The sequence below is a fragment of the Bactrocera neohumeralis genome, chromosome 2 (genome assembly GCF_024586455.1).
Source record: "Bactrocera neohumeralis isolate Rockhampton chromosome 2, APGP_CSIRO_Bneo_wtdbg2-racon-allhic-juicebox.fasta_v2, whole genome shotgun sequence".
Taxonomy (NCBI): Eukaryota; Metazoa; Arthropoda; class Insecta; order Diptera; family Tephritidae; genus Bactrocera; species Bactrocera neohumeralis.
The window spans coordinates 43,602,009-43,613,480 of NC_065919.1; the positions used below are offsets into that span (position 1 = coordinate 43,602,009).

Here is an 11,472-nt window from a genome sequence, read left to right on the forward strand (position 1 = left end):
CAATAACTCTGCTTAGTGATTCCACTTTGGGATCTATAATAATTGATGAACTTTACTCAGACGAAACTGCAGCATTTTAGAATAAATAAGTCGACAATTTATATTGAGTGAAAAATCGAAAAGTAGACTTCTACTTAAAAAGAAAATAAATTAGCGTGGACACTTCATTGGTTTACAGCTACTAATCTATCATAAAATCTGATCCAATGGTCTGTGGCTATTAAAAAACGCACACAAAAAATTTGGTGGGTTTGAAAAAATAGAAATTTTGTTGATCTTAAAAGATGTTCGAATAAAAATCCTGTTTCGAATTAGTACCGATTTAATAGCAATTTTAGTTTCGGTTTGAAACCTCCGCTTTACTTTATTACTTCAACAATTTGTAATTGATTCCATAAAATAGTGTTTACTTTTTCTTTCCCTTTTTGTACAATTCCGTCGAAGTTGGTATATCCTCAACGAAGAAATTCGCCGGTATCAAATGGAAGACCTTTTGCAATATTTCCAACATGGTTGTTTCTACAGTTTCTGTTATGAGCGGGCGCAGCGCTTCGAAGAATTCACGCCAGTTTTCATTGAAGAAAAGATTAGTGCTACGTTCCACTTCTTTGCTATTACCATTGAATATATTTTCAAAATTCGTTTTTACACCACCTGGGTTCAAATCCATGCGCAGCTTAGTGATATTGTAGAAGGTGAAACCGCCTTTCTCATAGAGTCGAGTTTTGGTGCGCATGAGTAAGTTCAGGTTTTCTAAGGAAGTAATAAAGTAATTATAGAAACATTTACAGACCTTAAGCAAAAAAAAATATATATTTCACCAATTTCAATGAACATATGTCCGGCTCCGTTCAATGGTATCAAAAGTATCTTTCCAGACATTTTGTATTGACCCTCCAAACGTAGCTTGGGTATAAAAACTTTAGTCTCCCAGCTGTAGTCCTTCTTGCTGACCCTGAAAAAGTTGATAAAAAAATTTCAGGAAAATAATTATATAGAATTCGAAATGATAATTGAAACGGTAAACTTTTACAGTATTTAAAGGCGTCGCATCCAGTATTTAGTCTAAAAAAATAAAAGTTTGCAGAAATTACGATTTATTTTTCAACAATACAAAGACAAGTTCGTAGCTCAATTCGACCGATTTGTGCGTAGTGATTGGCGGATACGTACATACTCATAATACATAGTATGTATTATCATTGTAGAAAAGGCATTTTTTCCCCACAAATTGTTTATTTTGTCACAAATTCGGCGTAGATCTGTTGAATAATTTGACATTTTAGAGTGACCCTGCGATGTTTTAGGCTAGGGCTCTAGGTAGCCGATGTAGATTCCACCTTGTGAATCTCAGAAGATAGTGGTATGACAGTCCACGTCCTCTTTAGAACAGGTTACACTGTTTCGTTGGCTTTCTAGACTGCGCCTCCACAGCCAGTTGAATAAAATAGGGATCCAATTCGTCTGAAGCTTTGACAGTAGCTCGTCTACGAGAATAATCGTAATTTTCTTTTGCAAATAACCGCTATAAAGCATTGATGTTGTGTTCTACGCCTTCGTAATTGTTATAATAATCAAATACCTCTTTTGAAGTTCTTAACTTACTTGCTTTCCTTAATAATCATACTCGACAGTCCAGTTGCCACCATTTCAGTGAGATTGGCATGCAGTTGCACAGCGCCTTGATTATCCTGTGCGAACTGTATTTCCTTGACCTTTAACGGGTCAAATGTACCAATTACTTCCTCAACCTCCGGAATACCTTCAATATTTAAGATTTATCTTTTTATAGCATAAACTTAGATGGGATCATTAACTTAGATTTCAGTTAAATGCAAAATGAGTACCTTTGCCCAGTTGGGTCATTAGCTTTTGTATACTGGAAGTGGAGCATTTCACGAATTCGGGGTCATTGATTCGACACGTTTGCATGTAAGAGGCTGTAAATGGAGACAAATGTTACTTTAACTATTGGAAGTATATAAGGGAGTCTATTAGAGTGGGTCGATTTTTTTATATATAAACGCGTATGTGCTACGGATCATTCTTAACAATGGGTCTAAGCAATATATTTCATATACTATATCTGCCATACAAACGACTAATAAAAAAAAATAATTAAAAAGCAGTGCCTTCTGATTTAATTTACGTTGTTATTGTTAAATATGTAATAGATAACAGTTCCGCAAAATCACGTGCTCTTAGCCTTTTAATTAAATCCGTTATATGGGAGATATGTGATATAGTTGTCCGCTCAACCTGATTTCGACAAGTGATCAATAGAGTGCTGAAATGCATCTATTTCATAAATTTCATTTGGATATCTCAAAAACTGATGAAGATTTTTTTTAATTCCGAAAAACTAAACTTGGTCTTCGCTGGCTGGAAACCGGTTTTAGACTCATAGTTTCTTGGGCGTAGTTGCTGAGAATGATCCGTAGAGCTTTTCTCGTTTTTTTTGGCTCCCTTTAAATCGACCCACTCTAGTATCTCTATACTATGTCTATATTATTCATCTAGCAGACATCTTAATTATACTCATGCGATGTTTTTATTCATAAAACTAATGTCATAAAAATAAAATCACTAGAATAATTGAAATCTTTCTCTGTATGAGTGAGTAGTTAGCTCTGAACTAATTTAAATGGAAATATATGTAAATAATTCCCAGTTCAAGTACATAACATCGGGTTAGTATTTCCAACACTAAGGTAATATTTCAAGTAATAATTTCTGACAAATACATTATTTTCATTTTAACAACAATTTCAGGAGTAAGGTACGACATCGCCTTAGTATTTGCTTTTATGCCCCTACAATAGCAAATAAAATTGAAAAATGAAAGTTTTCTTCATTAAATAAGAAATAATGGCCATATTAACCGCGCCGTTAGTTCTGCTTTTTCCAGACTGGCTAAGAAGCGAAGCAAATGGATCTGTTAGTAAACGAGGCAAGACGAAATATCTTCTAACATCAAACAACACTCTCGACTTGGCTCCCACGTCCATGTTGACAGTCATATCTTCGAAGTCGTAAGTAATTTCGTCTATCTTGGAACCAGGATTAGCACCAACAACAACATCAGCTTCGAAATCCAACGCAGCATAACTCTTGTCAACAGGTGCCACTTCGAACTTAGTAGGCAATTGAGAAGTAAAGTACTCTCTCGACGAACAAAGACCAAATTCTACAAGTCACTCATTATTCTCGTCCTATATAGTGTAGAGGCATGGACGATGACAACATCAGGTTCGGTGGAAGATTTATGGTCGTTTGCGCATTATCAACGGTGAGCTGTACAAGCGACGATGATACTCGAAGCTTGTTGCACTTCTCCGCTTGAATTTCTAACTGTTGCTTCACAGTTACATTGTCAGGCAAACTTTTGTAATTTTTTTTATTATTGCATACATATTTTTTTCAAAACAATTTGATCCCTGCTAATTTTTCGCTTACAAATTTTATCATTTGTTTACAAGTCAAAATTGAGTTACAGCTAAAAGCATTCGTACTTTACTACAAATCATATATATTAAGATATCGTTTTCTTTATTTTAACTCGGATAGCACGAGTTCTTAGAAGAATCGTCGCACGCAGAGGTTCTCTTGAAAAACTGAATCCGAAGTTCGGCTTAGTAGCCGCCTTTTGTAACAAAATGTAAATACAAAATTGTCTTTCTCTCAAATCCTTGCTTAATAAAGTCATTAGGAGCGAAATTCCATGTTCTTTTTTCTTTACTTCCAAAATAAATTGTCCAAGTTAGTTCTTTTTTGCGGTCACTGCGGACTGATCCAACCTCTTAATATGTTCAACTGATATTCCAATGTAAGTAGCCATAAATACACTATAGAGCATTTAATAAAGCATTTTATGATTCTTGAAACACACTCTTGTTTAAAAGCACTTTCGATGTACATAAATATATTTTTTAATAGTTTGTCCTGAATTTTTTAACTGTTTTAAGTATCAAGGATTTATTGAAAGCTTTTTTCACCACTTTTCACCTAACACTTTATACTAATATTCCTCACAAATTTATTTCGATCTTTCATTGTTTAAAATCCCAAATTATTCAACATCCATTTTCCTTTCTCAACAGTGATTCTTTCCGCACTTCTACTCCTGCACTTACGTTTTTCCGTGTAAAACTCTACGCAATGTGCAACACTCACGCAGGCAAACACAATTAAAAGTCCTTTCATCGCAGCCAATGTGCCTGAGTTTGCACTATTATATTGCATTGTTGCTAACTTTGCCACTGTATTTGTTGCTGCTTTCTTTTAAATTAGAAACGTTTTTGTAACGAGAAGTTGAACACGACTGTGGCTAATCTCGAAACGCTGTAGCACTTTTATAAACTCAATAATAACAATTTATTAACTTAACTGCTTTGTTATTACTCGCACTTACGTACTTAGTCACTTGCATACTTGTCAAGCCACTTATATGCTTAGTTAGCCGGCCGGCTGTGCGGGGTTGCTGGCGTGCAAAGGTTAACAACAACTATTGTCTCGGCAACAACATATCAATATGTATGCATGTGTGTATGTATCATTTGTAGTATATTATATTACACATTCTCTGCTACTTACAAACATTTAATGAATTACACATATGATTGTAAAATAGCAACTTTATTTGCTATAAACTTACAAGTCGATTCTACAAAGATTTCATCTCATTTTCTATTCTCATTTTATAATAACTATGCATTTTAATGTGAAATCAATTGCAATTACGAGTATTGACTTGGTATTGACTTGTGGGATGGTTGTAGATATTCAATACACAAATATATACACAGATAAGCATTGTGACAAAAAAGTTCCCGGAGATTGTAAATGAAACGCAAAATATTTAATTATTCATCAATATTTATTTTGTCGCCTTCAAAGTAATCCCCACCAGATGTAATACATTCATGCCAACGATTTTTCCAGTTCTCGAAACACTTTTCAAATGCACTTTTTGGGATGGCCTTTAGATCCTTCAGCGAATTTTATTATTTATCTCTTCGATCGACTGAAAAGGGGTTCCAAAGAGCGGCAATTCTAGTTTTGAGAACAAGAAAACATCACACGAAGCCAAATCTGGTGGTCTACGGTGGCTGCTCGATGGTACTATTTCTAGCTTTAAATTCGGTCACAATCGTGGCTCGATGCGATGGTGCTCCATCATCGTTTAAAATCCATGAATTGTTCTTCCACAATTCCAGCCGTTTTCGAAAAAAAAATTCATGATGCACCAAACCACGCATATCGAAGAAACAATGATCCTTGTTTTTTGAGCACCTTTGACGTGTTTTTATACCCTGAACAGGGTTTGTCACGAAGTTTGTAACACCTAGAAGGAAGCGTCGGAGACCCTATATAGTATATATGAATATAAATATAAAGTATGTTGAGCTGAGTTTCATTCCGTCCGTCTGTAATATCCGATGTTCAGATTACTTTTGCCATACAAACTGTATTGTATGGAAAACTTTTTGCATTTGACAATGTATCTTCACAAAAGTTGGCACAGGTTATTTTCTAGGGCAACAATGTAATCTCCGAAAAAATTGTTCAGATCGGTTAACTATAGCATATGACGTTTTTTCTTGTTTTTTTTTTTGGTTTCAGCTCGTTTCTCCCTCTATTTCATGAACTTGTTTGGTCTCAAACTCATAAACCAATGTCTCATGAATGTTGGATCGCATGATCAAGCATGTTCAAAGAGACCTGTTTACGGTACCCTTTTGGAAAAAAATTAAGCTTTATCGGGACGAGTCGGGCAAGACTGCGTTTCATACGCAAAATATCCACCAAAATCATTCTAACGGATTCGCGAGATGTGTCGAGCTTTAACTTTTTTAATTTTTTTCATTAGTTAAAGAGATCGAAGGTCGTCCAGAACGAGGCATGTCTTCAACGACCTCTCGACCGTCTTTGAAGACTTTGTACTACTCGTAGGCTCGTGTTTTTGATGAAACTGAATCACCTTAAGCCTTTTCCAACATTCGTAACGATCGCGCACACGAAATTCGGTTAGAAATACATAATTTGAGACAAATTTTTTGTTTGATATTTTTATCCATTGTAAAAATCGCGACGAACTACTGTGGTGTACCGACTTAAGTAGCTGCTGTAAACAAACCGACAGATTGCGATCATATTTGGCATGGCAATTAAGGATAGCCCTACCAACTTAGCAAAATACATTTAATTATAATTTCCCGGTGCTTTTTATCACAATGTAAGTAGATCTATAAATTGTTGGAAATTGTTGGTATATATCCACAGATCTTTATATAATGTATTACGTACTTAATAGCGGAAACTCTGTATAAGGCTTGTTGTATAAGTAATGGATATACATACATATGTATTTATTGTCCCTGATTTTTTATTGCTTTACTTTTACTTTTTTGCGCTTTTATTATGTATTTATCTGGATAACTTGTTTCATAATATTATATTATATATGTATTACTTTTTTCAACCTAGCGGCAATTTGTATTTGTCACAAAAAATACATGCACATTTACATAAGCACATATTTATACCCTGAACAGGATATCATCGAAAATCGCTTAGTTTGTTTTTCAAAATATACATCAATAAGATTTATATACTTTTGCATGCGTTTGAACCAATTTTCGAAGCACTTTTGCACTTCTGATTGAGGTGTCTTCAAAACATGCATTCTGAACCCATCAACTGCCTCTTCAGGTGTTGAACAACGTTGACCTACTCGCATTAGTGGGTTTTTTACGAACGGGAATATCAAGAAGTCATTCGGTGCCAAGTCAGGACTATGCAGAGACTGACCCATCAAATTGATGTTTTCAGTGCTCAAAATTACAGTTGTTTCAGGCGATGTGTGAGAGCTAGCATTGTGAAGACTGATCTATCTTCGTCGGTTGGTTTTCCTGATTTATTGAAATACAATTGGCAAACAAATGGTTGTATACCACTCAGAATTTACTGTTCTGCGTTGTTTCAGAGTTTTTCCAAAAAAACAAAAAAGCAGGTAAGCATTCATTTGGAAGTACTTGGTTCTTTTAATCTTTACTTTCTGTTGCATAAGTGTAAATTCACGTTTCATAATCTCTCAATATTTCAAAAACCTGTTTCGAAGCACAGCTATCATATTTTTCGACACGATTGACAATTTTTGTGGAATCCAACGTGAACTAATTTTTTTACAGTCAAATGTCCATGCAATATTGAATGTATGATGGTCCCACTAATGCCTATATTTGCGTCTATCTCGCAATGGGTTACATGACGATCTGGCAATATTAGTTTGTGCACCGCATCAATAGTTTCCGCAACAACTACTGAATTTGGACGTATTAAGTTTTCTACGAAGTTTGTAGCACCCAGAGAGAAATCCTGGAGATCGTATACAGACAATGTTCAATCTCCAATAGCTATTTAGCTGCCAATACAAACTCACCGATCGAAATCAAGATAAATGCCGTTCTGCACTATCCTGCTGGAACTATTTAGCAGTTTTATAATTCATATTAACAAGAATAATTTGTTTGTAGCGCTCACGATTGGCGGTAAAACTTTAACTTTAACTTGAATTTTTTTTTAAACTGTGTGGGATATTTTAGGCGTCTGAAAAAGTCTAAGTATGTAAGCTCTTCACTAATAAAATCAACACTCACGTGTCGAAGGTGTAAAAGTTTGCTTTAATTGCTTTTATGAAATTAATTTCATTAAATGAAATACAATTTTTTTTATAAATAATTAAATTTGATATATTTTACAGATAACGAAACACGATTTTTGTAATTTATTACAATTGCTTTATTACTTGCACTGAATTGGAATGAGTCATTAAATAAATACTTTTTAGTACTTTGTACATAGATTGAGAATATTATGATATTTCAGATTTATATGTGTTAGAATTACAAAATATGGCAGTTAAAAGCTTTCTTAATAAAGGGAACAAATATTATGATTTTAATATCCCTGCAAACTGCATTGAACTTTTTGCTCCACTTTTTTATTTCATTGCCATTCTAACTACATATTTAACGTATAATAAACTAATGAGCAATTTGTTTTGCTTATTGTATAAAACAAAATAATTATTGGTACTCTGCGCTATATTGCAGAGAGTGTGGCTACTGCATAAGGTGATTTGGTTTTTAAAGCTTAAGCCTTTCTTTCCATTTACTTTCAGCGACAAGAGCTTCAGTGTTCACACGGTCAGAAATTCTTTCCATATGAGACTTTGCACACAAGTATTTGTTGATTGAGGCGGCAACTGAGTCAATTCCGAGATCGCGTTCAAGATCATGACTGCGAACATACCAAGGCGCATTGACGGCGCATTTTAAAATTTTGTTTTGGAATCGTTGCATTTGTACAACAATGCTAGGGCTAGAGCAGTCTCTAAGTTATACCGCATAAGTCCAAACTGGTCTGAACACCTGCTTGTAGACAAGAATTTTGTTTTATGTGGATGGGGACAGAGTTTTTAGCCAATAGCCAATACATGCTTCTGAGTTTTATTTCTAATTATTATTTTTTCTTTTTGACATGCGCACTTCATCTAATTCTTGTGTCCAGGGTCATGCTTAGGTATGCCTTATTGTAATATAGTATTTCCATACCGTTTAAGTGCAAATGCATATATCTAGTATTGTTGTATGTGAAATCAATATGTACTAATTTAGTCTCGTTTAAATTTATTCACCATTTAACTGTCCATTTAAATATTTTGTTTAAATGTTCCTGCAATCTTGCAATTGATGCAGTTTATGTTTTATCGACAGACGGAACCGCAGTTTCATCTGCAAATGTTGCAGTAATAGAATTGTCATCGTGTGGTAGAACGCATGTAAAGAGTAGGTAAAAGATGGGTCCTAACACATTATCCTGAGGAACATCAGCTCCACTTTTAACAGGTTTTTTCATTAACTTTCAATAATAACAAGTAAGGAAGAGCTAAGTTCGGATGAAACCGAACATTTCATACTCTTGCAACTTGTAAGGAGTAAGCCCGGGGTCCTTCAGGTTTAGAGCTTTATAAGTTATATGAGGTCTAGAGAAAGTTTTCACCCGATTTTTGGCAACTGGCAACATATGCGATAAGAAATCAACTGGAAGTTCGAACGTATTTTTTACATACAGGCATACTATAATTAGAAAAGGTTTCCCTACAAATTTCTATAATACATTGTGCCAAAAGTGGAATTATAATTTAAGTTCTCCGGGGAAATGATATTTCAAAAAAAATATTTTGCTAAGTTGTCTGGACTGTCCTTAATTTCTGTGGCAAATATAAGGGCGATATGTGAACTAGTTTGTTTACAGCAGCTGCTTAAGTCACAACATCTTAGTTGCGATTTTTATAATGGATAAAAATCTCGATGCTTACGATGATTCAGTTTTTAACAAAAATACAAGCCTGCGAGTGTTTCAAAGACTTCAAAAACGTTCGAGAGATCGTTGAGGACATGTCTCGTTTTGGACTACCTCCCACCTCTTCAACTGATAAAAATATTAAATAAGTGAAGAATATGATGTTTGAAAATCGTCAGGTAAGTATTAGGGAGATGCCAAGAGAGCTCGACATCTCCCGCGAGTCCGTCCGAATGATTTTAGTGGATATTTTAGGTATGAAACGCGTTCTTGCGCGCCTGATAAAGTTGAATTTTATTCAAAATGAGTGCCGTAAACAGGTCTCTTTGGGCTCTACTTATTCAGTTACAGTAAAAGATTAATTAAATGAAAATATGCTTTACTTTCTGTAACTCAACAATATATTATTCACACATAATTATAATTTGTTCGCTACTAATTTGATTCCTAATACCGTGATAATAATATTCTCATTGTTTACGTCAATAACTTGTACATAATTACACACTAACTTGGTTATGGTCATGGTTACATAGCATTTTGCATCCGTGGTCCCCCTCCTTGCAAACAACATTCGCACCGCCATTACAACAACGAGCAGATCGTGGAAACCAGAACCACATTTTTAACTACAAACAAATCAAAACGTGCGAGTAACTTCGTTTACTATTAATGTCAATGTCGACCGACTGCTGGCTTATGCAAAAGTAAGTTTTGAATGAAGTTACGTATGTATGTATGGAATATATTACATTACAGTGTGGAACTACATGAAAGAAAATACACGGTGCCTCCATAGCAGTTTCAAGTGATTATTTAATACTTGTACGAGGGCCACCATAGATATTACAGTATATCCAAGACTATACATTCACTTAATTTTGACATGATATCCCACATCTTAACCGATATATAGGGATTAAATGAAGCCATAAATTTCACGTTAGGTATCTGGGGCCTTAAAAGGTTATAGTATCATTATAGTTGCAACTTTTCTCTCGAAATTTGGTAACGAAGCCCAGGCATCCATATTCACCAGGCAAGGCACGGTGTGTTTTTTTCTATTTTCAGAAACAAAGGGAACCTTAAAGAGCCTGTTAAGGACTATCCCTAAAAACGAGTTTGAGTAGTTTTTCGTCCAATGGAATATATATGAATAAATACAAAATTTTTTTTAGAAACGAAAATTCACGTTATTTGTTGAAGACAGTTTGTATTCATTGGTGCTTGTTTTGTACCTGTATACTGTAAAGAGAAGAAATCAGATAGAATTTAAGATTGTGTTATATAAGAATTTGGCGTGGATTTGGTGCAATTTTTTCTTTTTTACACAGTAATATAGGTTAAGTACCAAATTGAAGCTGCAGGGAAACTGGCTTGAAGATTGGGAGTGTTAGATGAATTTTTCACGCTCGCACCAGCGGAGTCCTCAACATCTACACCTTCGGGACAAAAATGGCGGATGGAGTGGGTAGAGCTACATACAATTGACCCCTCAAGCTGCCGGAATACTGTAGTATCCTCTATGAAGAACTCTTTGCGGTCAGAAAAGCTGTTGAAATAACTGATATAAAGAATATCAATATACACGTCGATAACCAAGCGGCAATTAGAGTAGTGATAACACATCGCATTGCTTAACAAAATGTCTTCAGAAGAAGAGAAGCGGAAGCAGTTGATATGATGGTTCCAACAAGCGGCTGCATATATACTGGGCTCCGGGCCATAAGGGCGTTCCGGGAACCGAAATAGCTGATGGAATTACTAAAAGTGCTTGAATTCTCAACTAGTTCAGAAATTAAGTAAATCATTCAAAACGAAATACAATAAAATTTCAGAAAGGGTGACAGACGGTTCAGGGTGTGATGGAATACCACAAGATTTTGCCTGGTCGCCCAGATTATGTGAAAGAGTTTGGAAGTTCGGTTTAGTTTCTTATTCTTATTACCTCTTAACATTTCTTTTCTTTTCTCATTTGCATATTAATTACAAAGACATCAAATCTCTATTCATTACTTATCCTTCGACTACTAATTGTTATATGCACTATATATGTAATTAGTGTTACTATATAATAGACTACACTATATTAAAACAAAGTTCACA

General features: G+C 34.8%; 1 protein-coding gene across 1 annotated transcript; it reads right to left on the bottom strand.

The window, feature by feature from the left end:
* Positions 1-304: 304 nt before the first annotated feature.
* On the bottom strand, positions 305-4,334 carry LOC126751295 (uncharacterized). The gene is made up of 5 exons (XM_050461452.1): positions 4,134-4,334; positions 1,848-1,940; positions 1,606-1,762; positions 822-955; positions 305-753 (listed from the first exon to the last, which is right to left on the bottom strand). The coding sequence occupies exons 1-5, from the start codon at positions 4,240-4,242 to the stop codon at positions 407-409; spliced, it is 840 nt and encodes a 279-aa protein (XP_050317409.1). The 5' UTR covers positions 4,243-4,334; the 3' UTR covers positions 305-406.
* Positions 4,335-11,472: the final 7,138 nt, after the last annotated feature.

Coding starts and splice junctions, on each gene's coding strand:
- LOC126751295 (XM_050461452.1), bottom strand. CDS start 4,242: ATGCAATATAATAGTGCAAACTCAGGCACATTGGCTGCGATGAAAGGA. Junction 1,941..4,133: donor AGAGTTTTACACGGAAAAAC/GTAAGTGCAGGA, acceptor CTCCATTTACAG/CCTCTTACATGCAAACGTGT. Junction 754..821: donor ACATATGTTCATTGAAATTG/GTGAAATATATA, acceptor TTACTTCCTTAG/AAAACCTGAACTTACTCATG.